Source organism: Polyodon spathula, chromosome 7 (assembly GCF_017654505.1).
Source record: "Polyodon spathula isolate WHYD16114869_AA chromosome 7, ASM1765450v1, whole genome shotgun sequence".
In the NCBI taxonomy this organism is placed as follows: Eukaryota; Metazoa; Chordata; class Actinopteri; order Acipenseriformes; family Polyodontidae; genus Polyodon; species Polyodon spathula.
In genome coordinates, this window is record NC_054540.1 from 15509518 (window position 1) to 15535003 (window position 25486).

The 25486-nt window shown below is 40.0% G+C and overlaps 1 protein-coding gene across 2 annotated transcripts in view; it reads right to left on the reverse strand.

The window, feature by feature from the left end:
- exoc4 (exocyst complex component 4) overlaps window positions 1–25486 on the reverse strand; it is a 157207-nt gene that overhangs the window by 117597 nt on the left and 14124 nt on the right. For both annotated transcript variants that reach the window (XM_041254693.1, XM_041254692.1), the window contains exons 4-7: window positions 23646–23830; window positions 20676–20785; window positions 18444–18687; window positions 15032–15209 (exon numbers count right to left, since the gene is read on the reverse strand). In XM_041254693.1, the coding sequence (XP_041110627.1) occupies window positions 15032–15209; window positions 18444–18687; window positions 20676–20785; window positions 23646–23830 (717 nt within the window). The remainder of the gene's footprint in view (window positions 1–15031; window positions 15210–18443; window positions 18688–20675; window positions 20786–23645; window positions 23831–25486) is intronic.

Consider the following 25486-nt stretch of genomic DNA (forward strand, 5'->3'; position numbering starts at 1 on the left):
ATGTATTGTAATAAAGACTGTTAGTAAAATGTTTTCTTAAAATGTTATAGTTACGTTAAAAGAGTGAAACAATGTATTGAGATGACAGATTTGGTTGTGTATATCCAATCTGGTATCAAACTATTCGTACAGGTCTAATGAAAATCCAAGTCAGATTAAGGAAGTTATGAGAAAAACAAGTTTTACATCATTCATTTAAAATTTAGGTAATTAATTTAAAAAACCTTTGAAGTTAAAATACACCTCTTTCTGATATCAGCCACCAATCAAATAACTTCTTTTGAGAAAGATAGTGATTGGCTGAGAGTGCAAACACACCCCTTTGGCGAAAGTTTAAGAAAAGGTTTTGTGCACTAGAAGGATGTCTAAAACATTCCATCTATCTGTGGCCATTTGTTTTGAGGACCAAACTACCCTTTCCTGTGAACACTGCTCAAATTTTTGAAAACTGTTGGAAGAAAACTTGTAATCTCTAATCTCTAACAAGGGTTTGCTTGAGAACCTTAGAAATCCTAATACTAGTTTGTTCTTTGCAGTTACTAGTGAAACTAATCTTAACACTGTGTTGAGAAATTTTTTCAAAAATTTCTTTCCAGCTTTTTCTTTGAATAGATGGAAACCTGAATGTTTTACAATTGGAAAGGAAAATGAGTTGTAAAAGCTGTTAACACTGTCTAATATATCTGATTATTAACAAGAAATGTCAGTGTGTAATTGTGTATGACCTGATCATTTTTAGAAATATCCTATCCCTTTTAAAATTAAAATGGTTTATACTTTGTATAATGAAATCTGAGATATTGTACTGATTGCTTGAGTGAATGCTTATTGTTTGTAAACTACCCAGCTAAATTAATGTAACAGAGAGAAAATATCTTCAAAATATCTCGTAGCTCAAGTCATCAAACGCTGAAGTTCTCAACAAAGACACAATGATGTAATCTTCAAAGCTGTCCCGGAGAAGATGGGCTGTCTCCGGAACGACGAAAGCTTTTGCCTACAGTACAGACTTCACAGAGATACTGCACTGTGCTGCTACACAGATAACTTCTACAGAGAGGACGGCCGTATTAAGAAGACTTTGTTTTAAACATCGCACCAACAGAATAAGTATCAAACTTATATTGTGCGTTTACAAGTAACTGAACTGAAGCCATGATACTGATATCATAACAATACGTAATGTGCGTCTATTCAACTTGATGCTGAACATTGTACATGCGTACTTAGCCACGTGGAAGCTGGCACATGTATATATAAATATAAATGTAATGCGTGACTGAACCGAACAATGCATGATGAACTATTAAGACTGCTTCACTAATGCAGAACTCTTTGACCAGAGAGCACATCAAGGATTTATTATGAACATTTAACAATGCATTACTTTTCCTTTAATGTTTTAATTTATTTCTTCTTTATACATATGTTTTTAACTATGAAGCCTAACCTTTATTCTTCTTCCTTTGAGAATATGAATAAATGTAATAATTTGGATTCTTAGGTTTATTTTTTGTCTTATAACAAATACAAATTTATGATAGATTTGAAATACTTAAACATACATAATATTAATCTCTTTTCATCATGAATCTATAATTAAGCCAGAATCACTAGTTCTTATTGAGGTATTGTGTTTATTACGGTTAATAATTACATTATGAGCTACAATGGGTATTTTCTTTAATGGTAATTGGCGAGGACATAAACTCTAGATATACAACGTAAACATGCACGACAATGGGGCAATAAGGTCTCTAAATGGAAGGTAAACTGACAGCCTGGAAAAATGGAAAAAAACCTGACAGCCTGCACTTCCCCAACAGAAGTGAAATCATGTTGAAATGCATCCACAGGTACCTGAATATAACATGAAATGACTGCAGTCTTTGAAAACTCAAAAACAAACAATTATTTTTCCATCTTTTTTTTTAACCATCAAAAAGACTAATACAAATGGAAAAGCAGGCATCTATTATTGCTTTTATGCAATCAGTGCATCTCCTTTGTTCCAGAGATTCAAAGTTATAACACCAATAAAAAGTGACATCTTGATTAAACTGCCAAAAAAAGTTCTGCATATCTTATTTAATAACACCAGATCACAGTCTCTTCTTCTGAAAATCTCCGAGTTACTTTTCACATGCTTGATAACCCATAGGGTATATATTTCTGTCTTTATTAATCTTGAGGGAACCTATGATTTATTCATTAAGAGAGGTGCCAGAAGCTTTTGATAAGAGTTCATGAAATTAAAAATAGAACATGGCTTTTTCAATCAATGTAATACATTTGACAAAGTTTGATACAACACATGGGAATTTCTTCCGAAGGTCACGTCATTTGTCTTACCCTGGATCTGGTTTGATGTAAAAAAAAAAAAAAAAAAAAAAAATTACAGTACAGAGGGTTATTCACAATAAATGTAGCCTACAAGCTTAATTAAGAACAAGTAGACAACCATGTATGTTCCCGCTGCAACTAACATTATAACAAAGGATTTAAAATAATGAATGCATTGCCCCCCTACATGTCCCAAATGCACAAATAAAATATAGCAAGGATGAATATAAAATATTTAGTTTAGAACTTGAAAGACTAACAAATTAAACACATCGAGAATAACACATCTAAGAATATAATGTATTTTGATGTGAACAAAAATAGACACCAATATTCTCATTCAAGTTAACTTATGTAAATAGAGGGCTTTGTTAAGAACCTTTCCTGGCTCTGATAGGCATATCAATGTCATCTTAACAAAACTGAATATTAAAACGTGGCAAGGTGTGCAGATCCAAAGCTTACACAAGTACCCAGAGAAGTGCTAAAATTATTCCTCAGCTGCTCCTTCAAATTACCAGCCCTGGAACTATCATCTACAGCACCCCCCACCCCCCACCCCCCACATTCCCAAGTGCCAAAATAAGATCCATTCTAGAATACTACGCACAGCTGGTTTATTTAACAGTGTGATTTCATAACCAATCACTGCAGCAAGTTTGGTTTACTAACCCCAGCTGATAGAAGAACTTTCCACTGGCTTAAAGTACAGTACTTTCAAAATGTGTAAATGGGAAAACCATTTCATAACTCAAACCAATTATGCTCTAAGCCAGGTCTGCAGACTTTTTTTTTTTTTTTTTAATGTCACTGCCCAAGGTTAAAATTGAGCTCTGCAATTTATCCTTTATTTTAGCAGCTCTCAAGGAAAGATTACCCGAGGGTCCTCAGTTACTTATGATTTTATTTTTTGCTTAGGTTTTTATTTTATTTTTTTTTTTATCCAAGACAAATTTATAATACATTTAAATAATGCTGCTAGGGTATGCATTAAAAATAAGATTATGACCCCAGCAAAATATAAAAATGGACAAATCAGTGTTATTCTTTACTTAATTACTTCACACACATTTAACCTCTATAGTGCCTACTGCACACAACTTAGTATGTTTTGTTATTTTACCATTCATTTTCAATAGACTTCAACACAACTTTCACTAGATGGGAGAATCAAGGCTCTTCAAAGTTTGCTTGGGAGTGTACAAGTTTAGCCCTTATTACCTGCAAAACAAGTTAACCTAACATTATCAAAAGAATCAGATACTATATTCATGCATAACTTTAAAACTATTAATCAGAATTTTAAGTTAAAACATATACTTAATTCAAGTAAACAAACGTTGCAGCTAGTGCCTTCATCTGGGTTATGACTGAGACTGTTCAAATCGAAGGCCAGTTTGCAGACCTTTAAAATAAACTCCCCCCGCCATGACTCAAACCCTTTCTGATAAACAGATACTAAATAAGCATTACTTGTTAAGGTCTATTAACTTAATTGCTAATTAACTGGCCCACTACCTGGAACTAATAATTGTAGTCACATTTTTGGCATCATGCGTTAGTCATCAGTTTGGGTTTTGCAGGCTGGCTGGCCTTTGCATTACTTTTTTAGGGTGCGGGACAATTAAACCTGTTCAACCTGTCCACTTACTGTACTTACAAATAACATAATTAACTACAGTTCAATATATTTGGAGCAAGTGGTTCAATGTTTAAAAACTGTGAGTAAAGCTGTATTGCATTTAAGATTTTACTCAAGGATTCATAAAATTCTCCAGAGATGTTGCAGTTTTTTGGTTTATGGGACAGCGCAGCAGATGTGGTGCCTGCAGAAAACAAGACCCTAAGCTTTCCATCACTCACAGGCATTATTTAATGAGTAGGCAGCCCAATGTGGAAAGAAGATTAACACAGTGGCACAAGTAAAAACAATTATAGAATGTCTTACAGAAGACGACAATGCATTTGTTTCAGGCTGTCTGTAGAAAGCAAATTTTACTAGCTCTTGAGGACTTAAGCGCATATCCTTTAGACTTTCTTGGTTATCAGGAAAAGATGTGCACATTGTTATATAGTACATATAAACAATCTGATCATATATTAAACATGTTTATAGAAACAGTGTATTTCAGTGAAAAACCCAGCAATTGGATAGTTTTTCAATGTTGCTATTATTTTTCATGAACATTCTCTGGACAATTGTAACATACCATATCTACAGAAAGGAAAGGAAAGGAAATAGTTTTTGGAGCAATCAGTAGCAAAGTTGGTCGGATATTCGGGTTCAGAACTGATTTCATTCATGCAACCAATTACAGTATCTGTATACAGTGCACCCCACCAACTTACACTGCAGGTTGGTGCTAATTAGGTGATTTGGCCAGATGTGTATGACAGCCAAACTGCAGTGAAAGGTATCCAAGGAAGAGGAGGTTACAGCCCATACTGAGCTTGAACAAGTAATAATAGCAAGAGCTTAAAAAGTAATTGCACTGATAACGGAACTGTCAGATTGATAGGCAGATAAACAGAGTTGTGTCTCTAGGACCATGTCTGAATAAAAAAACGACAGGTAAACCACCTTTGGCAACTAACTGTCAGCGAGATACAGTGCATGGGTTATGGCTCAGCTATCTAGTCAGCAGAATCATTGCTGAGTTCAACTCCATTTCGACCAAAATGTTGTCACCTGAGTCAGTTTCAAGACTGAGGTTATATTTGGGGTACGTTATGGCATTGACGTAAAATTTTACATTATGTTGATGGAGTGGAGACACTTTTAGGAAGTACAAGTGGCTACCTGGAAATAACGCATGCAAAGTGAGAGCTTTCTTAACCAAGTATGGTAGGTGATCTTATTTTAAAATGAAAACACAGGTTTGCTTTACCTGGTGAGTCTTGCAAAATCTACAGTACATATCTAAAGGAAGTGCATGACTGGTAATATTTTAGGAATTAGCTAAAACCACTTTAAATAAATGCAAGGTTAGTCTCAGCAACATGTTGCATGGTAAACCAAAACCTAGGCTTCTTTGTATGGCTAAAGAAACCCTTAATCTGAATTCTAAACAAGTATTACTGTTTGTATTTGAATAACAGAGATAACTTTAAAAAGACACGTTCCTCACTAACGCCATCCTGCGTTAATACATTTCATAGTGCTTTAATGTGTTCCAGAAAAATCACATCATTAGAGTCCTGCCACATTCACATGACAACAGTTTAATAAGGATGACATTAAATAGCTTTCTCTGCCAGACGGCCCTGTTCTTCAAATTTTCTTAAATTCAGCTTATGCATGAGAAGCAAACAAAAGTCTGAAAGACAAGTCATCTCACTACCTGAAAGAGACATTTCTAATCTGAAAAAGCTTTTGTGAGCGCTATTACTGGCTTGAAAATTTCCTGACGTGGATAACTTCCAATAAAAGCTTTAATTTCTAAAACCGTAGTTTAATTTTCCATGTTTATTGTACAAAATGTACAACTTGCGGAGGCCATGATACAGTAAGTGTTAACTGCTGGTTGATTCTTCTGTTGTCAAAAGTTCTTCATCCTTTCCTAAATGGTAACTACAAATGTTGTAAACAAGTTTTCATGTGTTGACACAGAGGAAACTGTAATACTTCTTATTCTGCTCACTCCCCTCCCTTTCAACTGAAGTTATAGCACCCAGATGTAACATCCACCTAAACTTTTGTTGGAGTGGATGTATTGAAAGGGAAGAGCTGTATCTTAGATAGCACAAGCAGCTTCTATTTTGATTTCCAGGAATATAAAATTGTGACAGGCTGGTGAGTGGATAGAGGCCCAGAGACAGTCTGCAGTTCAAAAAAAATATACTTTTATTATAAATAAACACAAAATAAAAGTGCACAAGGGCAAAATAAAGGGATTTAAACACAAAAAAAAGACCAGTACCAAAAACAAACATACAAAAATAAAGGTTTCCAGGCTGTGCAATGCCTTCACTGGATGTAGAATTCACAAATCACAAAAAAACACAAACACCAACCAGCTCCCTCCTCCTCAATGAGGAAGCAGAGGCCTCCTTTTATGTCAGGTGGCTGGGAGCTGATTGATCGTTAATTAAACTAATCTAATCAACTAATCAACCCCAGCCACCTGAACATAATAAACTCAGGCAGGTAGGGGAAATTAACCCCATCCCTGCCAATTTAAAAAGGGCAGAGCTTTGTTCTGCCACACACCTCCCCCCATGTTTAACGTACACCGGCCGCAATCGGCCAACTCCCCCCCCCCCCCACCTTCCCCCCAAGAGTCAAATTATGTCCCTTGGGTGGGCTGTTATGGAGGGTGGTGGTGGGCGGGAATGGTGTCGGAGCCCCCAAGCCTTCTTTGGTTGAGGGGGCCCCGGATCTCCAAGGTAGTACGGCGACGGCGGCCCGGCTCCCTCTGGTGGCGGAGGCGGCGACCCGGCTCCCTCTGGTGGCGGAGGCCCAGCTCCCTCTGGTGGCGGAGGCGGCGGCCCGGCTCCCTCTGGTGGCGGAGGCGGCGGCCCGGCTCCCTCTGGTGGCGGAGGCGGCGGCCCGGCTCCCTCTGGTGGCGGAGGCGGCCCGGCTCCCTCTGGTGGCCCGGCGGCGGCAGCGGCCCGGCTCGCTCTGGTGGCGGAGGCTGTGGCGGCGGCCCGGCTCCCTCTGGTGGCGGAGGCAGCGGCGGCGGCCCGGCTCCCTCTGGTGGCGGAGGCGGAGGCGGCGGCCTGGCTCCCTCTGGTGGCGGAGGTGGCCCGGCTCCCTCTGGTGGCGGAGGCGGCGATGGCAGCGGACCCTCGGCAACCCTACAAAACAAAAAGGAGACACCAGCAATCCAAAGCGATGTGGAGCAGCAGGCAACCCCAGGCAATGCGGAGCAGCAGGCAACCCCAGGCGATCCAAATGAGTCATCCCTGAGCAGAGCGGGCGTGGCATCCTTGGGCGGTGCAAGGCAGGCATCCTTGGGCCATAGCTCCTCCCTTTCGGGCTCTGGGAGCGGCGGCTCCTCCCTCTCGGGCTCTGGGAGCGGCGGCTCCTCCCTCTCGGGCTCTGGGAGCGGCGGCAGCTCCTCCCTCTCGGGCTCTGGGAGCGGCGGCAGCTCCTCCCTCTCGGGCTCTGGGAGCGGCGGCAGCTCCTCCCTCTCGGGCTCTGGGAGCGGCGGCGGCTCCTCCTCCCTCTCGGGCTCTGGGAGCGGCGGCAGCTCCTCCTCCCTCTCGGGCTCTGGGAGCGGCGGCAGCTCCTCCTCCCTCTCGGGCTCTGAGAGCGACAGCAGCTCCTCACCCCTCTCTGGCTCTCGGGAAAGCGGCTCGCCCCTCTCTGGTTCTCGGGAAGGCGGCTCACCCCTCTCTGGCTCTCGGGAAAGCGGCTCGCCCCTCTCTGGTTCTCGGGAAGGCGGCTCATCCCTCTCTGGCTCTCGGGAAGGCGGCTCACCCCTCTCTGGCTCTCGGGAAGGCGGCTCACCCCTCTCTGGCTCTCGGGAAGGCGGCTCACCCCTCTCTGGCTCTCGGGAAGGCGGCTCACCCCTCTCTGGCTCTCGGGAAGGCGGCTCACCCCTCTCTGGCTCTCGGGAAGGCGGCTCACCCCTCTCTGGCTCTCGGGAAGGCGGCTCACCCCTCTCTGGCTCTCGGGAAGGCGGCTCACCCCTCTCTGGCTCTCGGGAAGGCGGCTCACCCCTCTTTATTGGAGTGACCGGGGCATCTCCCATGTCTACCGCCAGGCAATTAACCACCATGAGGGCAACCTCTGGGAAGGACGCCGGGTGGTGTTGTTCCTCCCACTGTTCCCACCTCTCCCCATCTCGACGCCAAAGCGTGTTGATAACTATGGGGAGATCGTGGACGAGGTCTGCCTCAGGGTGCATCAACCAGTCCCAGATCTCCTGGGAAGGTGGTGAAGGTGGTGGTGCTGGAGGTAGTGGGGTGGCTCCTGATGCCCGGGGTGAACACTGCACCTCTTCCTGGGCCTGGTTGTAGGGGCATCCTGCCCATTTGTGGCCGTCCTCCTCACACCGGCCACACCAGTTTGCCGGTGGCACATCTGGGCAGGACCGCCAATGATGGTCCTCCTTCCCGCACCAGGAACACCAGGGGAAGAGGCTGGCCGGGTCCTCCAGTGGTGGCTGCAGCAGCTTACATTTCTTCAGCTGCTGCTTGTCCTGCCTTTGCCGCTGTCTGGTCTTCTTTCCCATGTTTTTTTTTTTTTTTTTTTTTTTTTTTAATTATCCCAAAAATTCCAAAAAAAATAATATATATACTGCTCTGAGCCTCTAGGTGGCGCTATCCCACTCCTCACACCATATGTGACAGGCTGGTGAGTGGATAGAGGCCCAGAGACAGTCTGCAGTTCAAAAAAAATATACTTTTATTATAAATAAACACAAAATAAAAGTGCACAAGGGCAAAATAAAGGGATTTAAACACAAAAAAAAGACCAGTACAAAAAACAGACTTACAAAAATAAAGGTTTCCAGGCTGGGCAATGCCTTCACTGGATGTAGAATTCACAAATCACAAAAAACCACAAGCACCAACCTGCTTCCTCAGCTCCCTCCTCCTAAATGAGAAGCAGAGGCCTCCTTTTATGTCAGGTGGCTGGGTGCTGATTGATCATTAATTAAACTAATAATCTAATCAACTAATCAACCCCAGCCACCTGAACATAATAAACTCAGACAGGTAGGGGAAATTAACCCCATCCCTGCCAATTTAAAAAAGGGCAGAGCTTTGCTCTGCCACAAAAATGTTTAGATATTAGGCACAGATGGCAGACAAAATACATTTATTACTTTAGTTTCTGCTCCCTGTTGTTGAAGGTAATTTAAAAAGGGGAGCGGTCGTGACCCTTCCGTGACATGAGCTTTCAATCTTCAACTGATTTTATTCAGTCTTTATTTGGACTGGTTTTATTTCCCTGTGGGTCCGTCTCCTTGTGTTTATATGTTGCTACAACTGGCTGTAGAAACATAACTCCTGCTTGTCACATGCAATTCCGTAGACCAAGTCAGGAGTTACGCTCAGTAACAACATGCAGCAGAAGGGGGTTACAAACTACACCTCCAAACTGTTACAGCTCAGGAATAACATTTTACAAAAAACAAGTGGTAAGATGAGGAGAAAGCAAAATGTGTGTGTGTGTGTAATTTTTCATGACATCCTTACAATTGCTATATACAGGAAACAGCTGCGTATGATCATCAGCCATAATATTGCTGTCCTAGATTTCTCACTCATCCTAATACACATTCAACTGATACAATCAGCTACAAGAAATAATAACATGAACGACTGAATAAAAAAACCCATCTCGCATGATGAATTCTCTAATCAAGAGAATATATTGTTGCGCATCTCAGCTGTGAAAATTAAAAGAGCTCAGCTGCTGGCAACATCACTGACTTTACTTTAGAAATAGCAACAATGCCTGTCAGGAATTCAACACTAAAGGTCTATTATAGAATGATTTTGGATGCAGTCCATCTATGTTCTCGCTGACCACTTGCACCCCTTTGGCTGGGCAGGTCATTTGCTGCAGAGATGCTCTACACAATTACACAGCAGTAATCACAAGGGTCAACATTAAGCATTGTTTTGAATGCATTGTGCAAAGTTAGATAATTAAATACGGAGAATCTGCAATCAAAAGGACAACTTTCCATTTATGCAGGAGTTTCCAAACATGGTTAAAATTCCAGGCCACCTCTTTTTAACATCAAAACTCAAAATGATCAAACGACCATTTATGTGAGTGCAGCGTATGATCAATTATTTTAAATCTCTCCTGCTATTGTGGGAATACCCTCTCTTTCTTATGCATGCATGTTTCGACTGTAACAGTGTTTTTTCTCTGAAGTTTACTCTGGACTTCTACGTATGATGCAACAGCACAAAGTCCCACTGTTAACAGCACTTGGATATGCTTTACAGATTAAATGGTATAACGTGTATCAGTTCGCACTTTCTGAATTTATTCTTGATCGCTGAAAAGATAATTATGAATCGCTCTCAAGATATAATCCCTCAACAGACCACTTAAGCAGCAAGTACTGTGTTGGTAATTTTTTTTTTACCCAAAAACACTAGATATATTATTTAAATTGTATTGAATGTTCACTTTAGATTATCCTGCTTCTACAAAATGCACAGTGCACTTACAAAATTATAATAGCAGGCTCTTCTGAGCCAAAGACAGGAATGACAAAACCAAAAGTCAGGGTTGATGATGGACATCCAAAGCAACACACTAGCATTTTCAGTTAAGTATTAGTTACGATTTAATCGTCAAGTTAACTTGGCCGATCCAGCCATCAGAAGTCATTGATGCAATTGGAGTCTCTGACTGTCTGTCTCTTCCTCTCTGCAATCTAACAGCATGATAAAACAAGAGACTGACATACCGGGTCTCTCAGAGAACGAGGAGAAAGCTTTGGGGAAAAAGTCATATAAACTGACAGTGCAGCCATAAGTGACAGCCATGAAAAGGAGTGAAAAATACCCAAGGGTAGCTGGGGTCACACTGATCATATGATGAAACAACATTATCTTCTTAATTTATATTCACTGCTGAGATAGAGTTGGTTTTAATGCATTTTTGTATTAATGAGCATATCTCTGGGCTGTCAGTCACAAAGTTATTCAAATAATTGTCATCCATCGTATGCCATAATGTCTGAAAACTGTAATACTGAGACAACCTCAGGAACTTCAGCGAATGCTGGGGAAAAGATCAGTTTCCTACCAGCACCAGTTTTTAGCTATTTAAACTATTAAATCATATTTTAGGTGTTGTTCAAACACTAATCAAAGGGCAGTTTAATGCATCATGGTATTGGTCCATAGACTACACAATGGCTGTGGATACCACCTGTAGAGACAAAGAATATAAGCACACAAAAGAAAGTAGGTGACATTGCAATACTCTCCCGTTTTGAGACATACAGTAGTTGAGAGAGCAGATGTTTGCAATGGGATGCAGAGAAGCTGAAACATTTACGTGGGGAGTGCTTGTGCTGTTATTACCTAATCCCTGGTACCGCTTCCAAAATAAAATAGAATTGATACAATAGGTCTTACACAATCTGTCAGTCATCAGATATTCAGGTAATGCAACAGCTGTCATCCACAGGTAGCTTTCAAAGAGGCAGTGATTAACATATAGAGCCTGTTGCATAGAGGGAGTGAGGTGTTCCAATATGCTGCCATTTCTGTCAACTGACATGGCTGAAGTGTGGGCTTGTGAATATAAAGAAAACAAGAGAAACATGGTGGTGAACACCTTATGAGTTAGACAGAAATACTCCCATGCCAAAAACCAAGGACTTGCTGCCAATATCATATCAGCAACATGTATACCCCTGCATTACATCCCCAGTGGTTGATCCCCAGTGGCTAGATTGAGAGTTATGGCATTTTTTCACCTTAAAATGTCTGTCAAATGAATTGGGCTTTCTGTAGGCTATTGACAGTTAATTAAAAGAAAGGGCATGTTTCATGGTCATCACTAACTCTAATCCTGTCGGCGTGCTTACATGGTAAAGTAGTTTCTCTAATGACTGGCGCTGCCTAACATCTCCACCAGCAAACAAATTGTATTCTTATTGGTCACCATCATAGTGTGCAAACCTGTACATAGCTGAACTGATATCCACTACAGTTAGGGCTTGAAGTTTTTGGTTTTCACCGAAAATAACCAAAAAAACACCCTCGAGACCTATTTAGAAGATTCAGTTGTTATTTTATTTTTTTTTTTTTAAACCGATAAATGTGGGTTTGGCAACATATTTTAAATAACGTCAATCATGCACTACTGTCTCTCTACATAAAGAAAACAGCTTTTAGAATTCAGGCAGTGTGCAAAGACATTGCAGAGGACCAATCATCAACTTTGTGCACTACGTATTGCGCGTAATTTGAGTCTATGTGTCATTTGCTTAGCAACAGTCTTAGCAACCGCAAACCCACCCAAACAAACCAGCAACAGCGTCGCCACTTGGTTTTTTGCCGTTACAGTTTTATTCAAATAATGAACTGAAAAAGTTATTAGAAATATAAAACTGCTGTACATTTGTGCTACTACTAATGCATTTAAAGTTTATCTTGTGTACAACGACTGCCTAATTAGTATTATTACGAGTAACATTATTATTATTATTATTATTATTATTATTATTATAGCTACATAAATATCATACCTTAATCAGAGTACCATGATGAATGTTTAATTGTAGGAAAAAATGTAAATAATTTCTTGTATGCTGAGATAAATTACTACAGTCCTCTAGTCATACCATGGGGTGGGCAGAAAAAAAAAAAATGAAATGTGTCTGTAGTGTGACATGCGGGCGGTAATGGGCGTACAACAAAATCCTCGGATTCAAACTGAATGCAGAGTTCTACATTGCCAGAATCGTAATGTGGACATTTCAACACAGCATGTCACGTTTGTACATGTATTACTGAAACGTATATTCAAGCTATTATAGAAACTGAAAATTATGTGTTTGAGTGGGGTTTACTTTTAATAACTGAAAATAACTGATTTCGCCAAATAATAATAATAATAAAAAACAAAGATAAAACCCTGCCAACCTGAACAAAAATTAAAAAACAAAATATTCAAGCCCTAATTAAAGTGCACCTACACGTCCCCACCCCTTCTCTTTATGGAATGTTTAATAAGTGAAGGTACTTCATAAATGGGAAGGTACAAAGGACATTTTTTAAGAAGCTCCAGGCTACTTATAAAAAGAAGACCACCAGCACAGGCAGACTGAAATATTAAACTTCAATACCTGCAAATTTAGCAGGCTGTCAGAGATGCTGTGATAAACAGACCTCTATGGAGGGATATTGGGTTGCCTTCTCAGCCAATGTAACAAGTGTAAAGAGGATGAATGTGTTATTTCTGTGATAACACTGAAGGGGGGGGGGGGGGGGGGGTAGCTGTTAAACTCCTGCATCTGCTGCCTGCGCCTCCTGACTGTCATTTTAGTAGATTGATACAAATGAGTTACCACGCTAACTGCATGATAGCCTTTCTCCATATTACATTACATACAAGCTTTGAGAAGGGGAAAAAAACAGAGCAAATCGCTAATGGCTAAATATGAAACTATCTAAACCATGAAAAGTAATCTAAAATATACTTCAAGGACACCTGAGAGGAAAAGAAGAAACATTTTGCTTAACACTGTGCCTACCAACAAGATGGGACTGAGGCATTAAAATACTCTGATCACAGTGACACAAGATGACAAACCCAAACTGCTTCAAATACAAATAGAAAATAAGTTGTCAGTAATATATTTTAAATAGAACATTATTTGCAAATAGTACATTTACTGGTTGTGGTATTCACCAAAAATATATATTTTTTTCTCTTCAGAATAGAAAAAAAAAAGTCAGCTCTGCCTCAAACAGCAAGCACGTCAGTAACATAAATCCCCCAACACAGCTATAAATGCGAAAATCGAGCTCTCAGTGTGACAAAACAGTCGATGACCAAGTCTTATATGACCTGTATGTACCCAAACAATTAGCAGCAAAAAAAGAAATAAAATGACATAGTTATCGTAAAAAGAATTATGCATGTAAATTTCAATCCTCTTACATTTACAGTATGTCCAATCTGCGATCTACATCTATATTTAAAGATTTGCATATACCACATGACCCAGCAATAGTAGCTATTTCTATCAAACCAGTTATTTCACCCAGATTAGGTGGGAGCTCATCCTGATCATGCCCGTTTCCTGTTCCATCGTCCACCACCCAACAAAAGTCAATGGAATCGCATGTGATTTTTATTCCAATTTTAAAAAGTTAAATTTTTATTCCAATTTTAAAAAGTTAAATTATATATATATATATATATACATATATATATATATATATATATATATATATATATATATATATATATATATATATATATATAGTATATATATATATATATATATATATATATATATATATATATATATTATATATATAATATATATAATATATCATATATATTATATAGATATATAGATATATATATATTAAATACATATTATATATATATAAAATATAAAAATTTTTTGCAAAACAGTTCTATTTTATTTTTAACTTAACAGGTCTTTTTTTTTTTAATTTAAAATGCAAGTAATCTCTGAAAATACTATTTCTATTTTAATATAGGTATTTTGCTAATAGTATAAATTGTTCATGCCACTACACTACAATGTTAAATGATTAAATTATATAAAATACACATTTCCAGTAATTCATAACTGGAATATACACATTTTTAAACAAAACTAATGTCCCTTAATTATGTTACAATAACCATATGCGAATCTCAGCCTCTGTTAATCATGCATATTCATGAGCCTAATCCCCCTCTGTCATGTTGCCCATCTCCAAATGTCTATCCCAGCAGCATTAAGTTATCAGTACTGAAACGTGCTGTTTCTAAGTTCCCAACAGAATGACAGTGTTTCCATCCATTACATTTATTTAAAACCGACAGCTAACATCTAGACATATAAAAACGAACCGTCTATACACCCCAACTCTGAAAAAAAATTCAGATTGAACTGAATTTGACTAATATTATGCAGGAGTGCTACACATATGTGCTCAAGGTGATTAACAGTTGTTTTGTAAAGGAGATCGTGCAGTTAATAAAAAAACACAGTTACTCGTGTCTTACTCCTACCTGCAACACACTCTGTATTTTGGCTGATACATCGGCCATGTCGTACAGCTTGATCGCTCCCTCTTTAGGGCCAGTTGGGGAAACTACAATCTGGTGAAGATGTCCCAGGACTATGCTGTGTGCTGCAGCAACTGCATTGAATTTGTCAAACAGCAATTCCAACAACTCCAGCAACAACCTGTAAATACACAACAGAAAAGCATCTTAAACTGAACAGTCAGATACTTCTGCCAAACATTTTCTGTGCTACAGATTGATTGATCAATGCTGCCTGCCCAAGTGTTAGGCTACAAACCCCCCTTTGAATCCAGATGCTTAGTAAGCACGGTCTTCCTCAAATTACTGTCAGACTGGTTCGTGTCTGCAGCATCCCTTTCGCTTGTTTTGTAGCTTAGCACCATTTACTGCTGATTCCAGGTTCACAATGGTTCACAAACTCAACTAACATTTTATTTTCTTTCAACACTTTTGCATTTGGCTATTTTAGTCATGTCTACACAGAGTAATTTAACAGACACTTGTCAGGATGCTTTTTTTTTTAAACAAAGGTTTAAGTTAAGGTTAGGGTTAGGATTAGTGTTTGCTAGTGCCAGCAGCAGCACCTTTCATGAAGGTGAAAACTAGACATCTGACACAGGACTATGTATAAAGCCACAGTTCTCTGTCAGAAACAATCACATAAATCTCACCATAAACTTTTCATTTATGTTACTATATTGATTATTAAGGGATGTTAATAGGAACCATCTATATGAAAAAAGTGTGTGATGTGCTCCTGAAAATGGCTTAGTGCTGAGGCTGCCAACGCTTTTTCATTGAACAACAAACGTGGTTAAGGTTCAGTTTTATCCTTTGTCAGTACTGCTCGATTTGGAACTTTATGAAAATGTTGGTTTCATATCTGTTGCGTCACTAATTTAAATAAAATATGATACGAGAAACAAGATTTGACTTGCTTTAAAGGGGAAGTAGTCATTTGTTTTCTCACTTCTATAATCATTCTAAATCTGTACTGAAAAGGTGCCAGCAACTAGATGCCCTTTCACACCGGTCCCGGGTTCTGACTAACCGGGTCACAGTCCCGCGTAGTGTGAAACCACGTGCTAGTTAACCCGGGTTGAGCGAGATAAAATCCTCGATGGCTGTTTGTGAGCAGACGCAATAACAAACAGCCACGTCTGTGTGAAAGTTTCACTTCTGCAAGGAACGTTTCTGTTTGTTATGTTTAGCCATATTTTTGTTGATTGAGACACAGCATGAATCAGATTGCAGCAGGGATGTAGAAGCAGTTGCTATAATTAAAAATTTGGCCGTCGGTTTAATGCAGAGAAGCTTGGAAGGAAACGTCAGTAACAAGCTGCTTCTGGTGCATTGATACACGTATTGTTTTCTTGCGTCTGTCACCCAGGTCAACCCTGCTATATCAAAAGCAGTCTGAAATCGCATCCCCAACCTGCATGACACCGGGTCCTGCCCTGGTAGGGTCTGACCCGGATAGAACATGCCAGTGTGAAAGGGGCTTAGTATTCCACAGGCTCAGAATGGTAGAGAATTCAGATACAGTGCAAATTCAATGTTGAAGAAACCACATATCATTAAATATCATAAGAAGTGTAAGGATAAAACTAAATTACACTACGATAACCTTTAATACCAACAGTATATGAAGCAGTCTCTTGACAAGAAGCAGCGTATACTTCCTGATGTCGAAGTTCAAGTTATCGTAATACAGTCTTCACTGCATTCACTCTATAAGAACTTGAAAGTACATGTTGCTATACTCTTAGCTACTTCGGCACAGACACACTAGTTTAAGGTTCATTGAGACAGCAGTGGCAGAGAAGTCAGCTATTGTCACAGTGCCTTATCATACCTCATCTGAAAAACACTGCAAGTACACCACGGAAAGTAAACAGAATGTCTCTTTTTTTAAAAAGAATTACACATCATGTTGTTTAAATCTTAAAAGATTATGCAAGATTAAGGATATTCCTAGTTTCTGACTTAAATGTTTTTTTTCCACCCACTTGACTATTGGGAAAAGGTGTTGTTATGCCGAAAGGCACCCAGTAGTAACTGCATGGCTTTTCTGTAAAGACACACATTTCCTTAAAAGCAAAGTAATTGCTACTTTAACTTGTCTTCCATTATTATCTGTCACTTAACTTCTGCACTGGGGCTATTAGCCACCATTACCACTCATATTGCTATGTTAGCCAAACTTTTAAGAAAGAAAAATACCACATTTCAAACTTAAAACAGGATATGTACTTTAAGTCTTCATCATAAGTGCTAGTATCACCATTATTTCTAATAAAGGAAGCCAAGTTAATAAATTGGCTTGATAACCTATTCTATGTATTCATAGTTTACCACTTCTGACATCATATGAAAGTAGATTTGATCTCTGACCTTAAAAGAATATGTTTAAAAAAGCTTGTACAGCTTCAAAAACAGACTATAAAAGTATAAATACAATAGTCTCTGCATATAGGAACACCTCCTCAGAGAATACTTCGCCTAAGAGAACACCCTTGTGGTGAAACAGATTTTTCCCATTGTAAATGCTCCACCTAAATGAACAGCAACTTTGCTTAAAAGAATACCTTTTTGGCATCGGTAGCAATTCATTCACAACTTACACAATACTATTCTGTAACCTGATAACTCATCATCATCAAAGTTAAATTCAAATGGTTTCTTCAATCTTTTCAAAAGTGACTTGTCATCGCGAGAGTGTTTTGAGGCACACTCCAGAAACGCAGTCATATCATTGCCTCGTTTTGCATTTCGATTTTCACAAGTGCATCTCATCGCTACAAAATGGCATGTAAACAAACAGTGAAAAGTGCAGCTGTTACTCTCGCTACAAAAAGTGGGAAATTGTTCAAGCTCCTAAAAAAGCCTAAATGAGACACAAGTCGCCAAGGAAATTGGTGTTTTCCCTTCTGGTAAGTTGCTTCATTATTCTGTTAAATATTTTTGTGCATGTCTTGAATATTGCTCCTGTACAGGTATTCAGAATTAATCTAGAGCTGCTGCTGCATTTTTTAATGTGTGTAGGGGGGTGCTGTGTTAATTCTGTTAGGTTTATTAACTTTAATTTGTCTGTTACTTTATTATGAAGTTTATTAACATACACTTGCCAATTGCTTTTCTCTTATTCTATTTATTTCATATGTTGATGCACGTGCGTCATGACAAGCAATAAAAATATTTATTTATTTATTGATTCATAGTGTGTCTGGTGGTCAACTCCGTCTTAAAGAACACTTCACTTGTTTCATATAACCACGGTCTGTCCATGTCTAAAATAAAAATGACAATTAACAAATGCTTTATATAATCCACCAACTGTCAACTATGACATGATTATGGCTATTTCATTCAACTGTGGTCTTCTGCAACTTACCTGGGCTTATTGTCCTGAGACAGACTCTCTCCCCTTTGGTAGGCGTTGTCTGCTATCTGTGTGGTGGACCTTTTGACAATCTGCTTCAGCTCTGGCTCGAGGCGGTCTATGATTGCCTTGATCGTCTCTGGGATCTTCTTGAGTTTGGCCAGGCCCTTGATGAGGATGCCCATGAACACGGCACTGTTCTCCTCGGGGTCCACATCCAGGTCTTCCTTGATCTCCTGCAGACTCATCTCTCGAACTAGAAAACATTGAGGCAGATTACCAGTGCAATCCACACAGTCTAAAACACACACAAGCAAACTGGGTTTGATTTAGGTATGGTGATCTATTCACTTAATAAGAATACTGAAACTGGGGTTCGGCCAAAAAAAGCACTTTAGATGTGTTCTCTGTATTCAATATAAAGCCTTTAAAGGCTCAACAAGAATAATCTGTTCCATTAATAAGCATTAATACGCATGTATCATGGCTTACACCAATAGCAAGTGAAATAGAATGTCTTAACAGATGCCCATTTGAACAAAATAAGACGAGCGATTCCCAAGATGTAGTCTTTACAATCTCAGGTTTTAGTATTATGAAAACGTACGTGTACGTGGAATAACTACTTGTCTCAAATTGCAATCTATAAGTAGTTACCAAGGTATTGCCTTCATATATAGACAGAGGTCATTAAACCCAGCACTGGGTCAATGACCCACAAAAACAGCATCCAGCCAAGGCTCACCTCAGATACATTTACATTTGTTTTACAGTGGGACAGATTTTTTCCTATAATTTTTTTATTTGCTCAAACAGCAGAATAATAAATGACCATATTGTTAGGATAAGTTAATGGATTTTAGTTTATCAACTGCAGTTTGTACAGTAATTACTACAATTACCCACAACAAATTAGGTACGTGCAGGCCATTAACGCATACTTCCATTTACAAAGAAAAGAAGCTTGCCAACTGAAAATAAATCAATTCAATTAAAAGCTTACTGTCATTACAGTACATTTAGATCAAGTGACAGCTAATTACAAGCTTTTCAGGTAATGTTTGGAGATTTGCAATTAGTCAGGAAATTACTTCCACCCTGTTTTAAATGGCTGTAGGTTTTATCTTTTTTTTTTTTTTTTTTTTTTTTTTTTTTTTTTTTTACCTTTATTGAAAATTTCCTGTAAACAAAAACAATTAAGATGATCTAATAGCATACAAAGTGACAGAAAAGGTGCCAACTTACAAACTATCAGTATGGAAACTGAAAGGATCTTATTTGGCTTGAAAAAGAAAGACAGCACAAGCCTATTATAAGCATATCAAACCAATACTAAGGGTTTAGCTTCATTTCTATTCAACTAAACGCTGATGACCCCACTGGTATAAAGTAAACCTTTAGTTAAAACATGTAAATTCCTACAGTTTGCAAATATTTCTTTTGAAGGGCTGGTTTCTGCCTTTGACCTGGAATAGCAAAGACAAGGCTGACAAGTTGAATCCAAAAGGAGTCTACACAGAGGCACATTTGCATCTCCATTATCTGTATGAAAGATAAAACCCTGCACAGTGGTCTAGTGGTTAAAAAACAGGGCTTATAAGCAGAAGGTCCCCGGTTCAAATCCCAGCTCAGCCACTGACTTGTCACTTAACCTCCTTGTGCTTCGTTGTTATAAGTGACTCTGCAGCTGATGCATAGTTCACACCCTAGGCTCTATAAGTCGCCGTGGATAAAGGCCTCTGCTATATAAACAAATAATAATATTATTCTAATGGTTTTAATGATTTCATTACTATAACAACATGAATACAAGAGAGGAACTTAAAAATAACTGCTACGAATCAAAATACTCCTCTTGACCTTTATTAAACACCAAGAATGTCACGATTATAAGAATTTCCAGCATCATTTTCCATGTTGTTTTTCCAACATGAAACAGATTTTGGCTTGTTACTGTGTGGAACGGTATTCAATTGTTTAAACCTGTATCACTATTTTATTGTATTTCAAAAAGCATATAATGCTTTGACCATTTTATATGAGTTTATTCTTTTACAATTTGCACTGACAAAGGACGTCAAAGATGAAACTTCACTGAAAAATTCCTTTCCAATTATACAGTACACCAACAGTGTAAGAAATGTAACTATAACAATCAGATCTTGGTCTCTAGATACTGAACACCTCTTTTTCGCACTTCATATGAAAGCAAAATGAGTAATTTTGGTGCAGGCTATTACTTACCGCTCACAGCGCCAGGAGTGTTGTACTGTGAGGCATCCAGAACCTTCCGGGGGGTTGACAAGTTGGTGACATCAATCAGGGGAACTGGAGAGGTGTCTTTTGCAGACGAGCTTTATAGAATACAAATAAAATGGATAGTGAAGTATCCTTAAAACACTAATATGTTTTGATCAATGAAAGACAAAATGTTTTCTTTTTAAATCAAGATGTTACAGCTGAAGTGAAAGTTGTAAAACAATAAGCAATGACTCATATGCCATCATTTTATTATGCATCTATATTAGTTAAGTATACAGTTATGAAATTCCCATACTACAACAACTGAACTGACACCACAATACATAGAAATGTATCATATTCAGAACAAAGCGCACATGGAAGGCAGGTCAAACTGGCACTCAACCCCAAGTGTATTTTACATCAAGGGTAGGAAGAACGAGCACAGCTGCATCATTTAATGTTCAGAACTTTTCCACTACCCTGCCTCTCTTCAACCAGCACATAAAAGATAGAAATATCCCTGCAGCCTGGAGGGAAGCAAAAAATGACGTGTGACATTGTGACAGAGAAAGAATGAATCTTGGCTATAAATCTCCCTCCCATTCTGTGAGGACGCTGTGTAAAGGGAACAGTGTGTCCCGGACTGGATGGTTTAACACTGCGATATACCGCTAGTGCTTAGTGTTTGTTTGTTTGTTTTGTTGTACTAATTGTAAACGTTTGTTATTGTTAGATGGCTAACACGTACCAGGAGCTGTCGCTAAAGGCCAGCACCAACCTGGACAACACTGCACTACTGTTCAGTAATACATGTATTTCACCACTTGTACTTAAAAAGCACTCACTTTGGACTTGTGTCTGTGTTCTGTGTGTGTGTATTTACTATAATTATTATTTTGGGACTGAACCGTGTGGGCTTTATTGAGCTGTACACATAGCTGTGTATTGCCAGTTATTATTGTTTACAGTTGTCAAGTGGCTTTGGATTATAAATAAATCATCATTGCATCGTGAACGTTGTTGTTTGTCATTACTTGAGCAACGCATCTCCTCTACACCTGCACACTACAAACTACTTTGCCACAGACACTTACTGAATTGAACTGTGATGACAAGATACATTTCTTGATACACGCTCATACAGTGTTCCTAAATACACCTGTATTTTTTAATTTTTTTTTTTTTAGCAATAGCAAACACTAGCAATTAAAAAAAGAGTAACAAAAACAGAGAAAATTGAAACATTGCAATACTAGCTGTGCCATCAATGCATTTGCCAAGGTCTCAGAAAAAGCATTCTTTACAGTACCTGCCCTAGAAACCTTCAGGCTTAGGAAAGAGGTTAGATTTTAGACCAAGACATAAGAAGAGTAGGGCCCAGCTGTCACGGCAAGCACTAATGAACTTGAACTTTGAACATCCTTGCTGTCAACTCCTGCCTTAACCAAATTAGTTAATTAGTTACATTAGTTTTCATCCTTAATTAAAAATATATTTCAATCAACTCTACATGACCGATTGGGTTCATATTGTACCCTTACATTGCTGAAACTAACACTTAAATTTAATTTGGCTTAACAACTTCAGTATTTATAGTCCAGTACATACACAAAATAAAAAAGCAGCAAAATAATAAACCAACTGCCTGATAACACTAGTAAAAATGCAAGCCGCTGCACTGAGAGAGGTCAATGGCTTGCAAATGGCAATTCTTTATGCTCCTTGGATGATAAAACTATCAATAAAAATGTACATTCTAACTCATTTAGAAAACACATTAAATCCAATGATGCAAGCCAAGGGCCTAATAAAGTTAAAGGCCTCAACTTTAATCACCACATTTTTTTCAGTTTATTTCAGTACAGCAAAGCACAGTTTAATTCTGGGGTGGTTATTCCTTTATTGCTAATGAGTCATTCTATAACGACTCAACCAGAGTCGTTGCCTGCCCATCTCTGATTTTGCTAGAAAAATTCACCAGGGAGTTTTCAGGCCCGCTGACTTCAGAAATGCTAATTTCTTTTTTTTTTTTTTTTTTTTTTTTTAATTTCCCCTTCGAGCTGCGACCTGGCAAAGGTCAACCTAAAGTGAAAAAGTGACCCCGGACCAGAAAAATCACCCTGGGCTCAACTTAGATGCTACCATCATGTGTAGCACCTTGTTCAACTAGTAATGAATAGGGCTTTCGAGAAAAAAATACCAGGAGCACTGAACACACTTTTGACAAGTTGCCAGACGAGTGGAAAGTGATGAGTTTTATTCAAACTTCAGCCCAACCCTTTACCTTGTAGGGGTACACTTTTCTGGTTGAGTTGGTGTGGAATGACCCTAATGGGAATAAGATCTGCTTTGTATTGCCAGTATAAGGAATAATTTTGTTTCGGAACCCTGCTTTTTATACAATAGTGTATAATGCCATATAATTGGTGTTACAACCGATCTCAGACCAATTCACCAGAAAACAGATCTGAAAAGACCGAAACCAATATATAATTATGTCGAGATCATTTACAGATAAAATATATACCTTGCTATACAATTTATAATTTATGAAAAAAGTCTGAAATTGATAAAAAAAAATTAAATTATAAAATCCTTTCAACACAAATATTACAATATAGTCTGATGTGTATTTAGTCCTGCATTTCTTTATGAAAGAGAATATGCAGAAATGTATTACGTAAATCAGTGGCTTTATCCAGGACAATAGAATCAATCTGTCTGTTCAGGCTTACTTGAACCAATCTTGAGCAAACCTGTTCCCCAGCCGGTCTAAACTGAACTGGCCTCAGACTGATCTGAGGGTTAGTGTGAACAGTCAGATAGGTCTGGAATCGCTAATGGTTTTATAGCCTTGTCTGAGCACAGCTTAACAATAGTGTCTCAGTTCAAACTGGTTTGATCTTACCGCCAAAACAACAACAACAACAACAACAACACAACAACAATAATAATAATAATCCCACCTACCTCACCCTGCCCTTTTCCTTGTTCTTATTCCCAACACGGCCTGTGGATTTGATATACAGATGCCTGTGTAGTTCATCAATGAGGACCATGTGCATGTTTAGCTTCTTCCTGTGGAGTTCCAGTCGCAGGTCACTGAGACCCTCCACCTGAAGGAGAGGGCCTTCTAAAGAGTTCACTGCAGAGACCTAGCAGGAGAGCAGATCGGAAGAATTGAGTTTCAAGTAACAGTAGGTACTAAAGCTGCAAATTTGCATGAAAAGATCAATCTGCAACAACTGGAAAGACTATATAGTCTGGAACATAACACAAAAAAAAAAATACATACATTTAAAACATTTTATTCAATTTTTTTGTTGAATCAAAAGTATTAAAACAAGTGCTACTAAAAAAGATAAAATTGTGTTGTTATTATTATTATTATTATTTTTTTTTTTTTTTTTTACTTCTCCCTGTGGCGCCGGAGACAGCGGGGCCTCTCCCTGTGGCAAAGGAGACAGCGGGGTCTCTCCCTGTGGCAAAGGAGACAGCGGGGTCTCTCCCTGTGACGCCAGAGACAGAGGGGCCTCTCCCTGTGACGCCGGAGAGCGCGGGGCCTCTCCCTGTGGCAAAGGAGACAGCCTGTGGCAAAGGAGACAGCGGGGCCTCTCTCTGTGGAAAAGGAGACAGCAGGGCCTCTCCCTGTGGCGCTGGAGAGCGCGGGGCCTCTCCCTGTGGCAAAGGAGACAGCCTGTGGCAAAGGAGACAGCGGGGCCTCTCCCTGTGACGCCGGAGAGCGCGGGGCCTCTCCCTGTGGCAAAGGAGACAGCCTGTGGCAAAGGAGACAGCAGGGCCTCTCCCTGTGACGCCGGAGAGCATGGGGCCTCTCCCTGTGGCAAAGGAGACAGCCTGTGGCAAAGGAGACAGCGGGGCCTCTCTCTGTGGCAAGGAGGAGAGCATGGGGCCTCTCCCTGTGGCAAAGGAGACAGCGGGGCCTCTCCCTGTGACGCCGGAGAGCATGGGGCCTCTCCCTGTGGCAAAGGAGACAGCCTGTGGCAAAGGAGACAGCGGGGCCTCTCTCTGTGGCAAAGGAGACAGCGGGGCCTCTCCCTGTGGCAAAGGAGACAGCGGGGCCTCTCCCTGTGGCAAAGGAGACAGCGGGGCCTCTCCCTGTGGCAAAGGAGACAGCGGGGCCTCTCCCTGTGGCAAAGGAGACAGCGGGGCCTCTCCCTGTGGCAAAGGAGACAGCGGGGCCTCTCCCTGTGGCAAAGGAGACAGCGGGGCCTCTCCCTGTGGCAAAGGAGACAGCGGGGCCTCTCCCTGTGGCGAAGATGCTTCACACTCCGGCAGTGGTGGTGCTGGCAGCGGTAATGCCGACATCAGCGCGGGGCACTCCGGCAGCTGTACTTACTCCTCCTCCTCCTGGAGGGGGCAGTTGACTGGGAAGTGCCCCCACTCCCCGCAGGCGGTACACAAACTTGAGACCTCGAAAGCACTAAGGTAGCCAACCCAGCTGCCCTTCTGCCATGTAGCTGGCAGGGGCGCAGGGTATTCCAGCAGTGGACTCCCTCTTTGGCTCTGCAGCTGGCACCGGCTTCTCTGCTCGCCTCCGGGAACAACCACTCCTCCCTTTCTTTGGCACTCGAGTCGGTAGCTGTTCCTCCTCTAGGAGCAGGCAGTTGTGCACAAAGTTCCCCCACTCCCCGCAGATGAGGCAGCAGCTTGAGGCCTCGAAAGCACTGATGTCCCCGCTGCCCTCCTCCTATGGCACTCAGGAAGGCAGCACCTCCCTCGCTTGCCTCCGGGACAGACCACTCTTCTCTTTCACCATTTCTTTTTCATCTCTTTCAAAACTTACTCTTCTG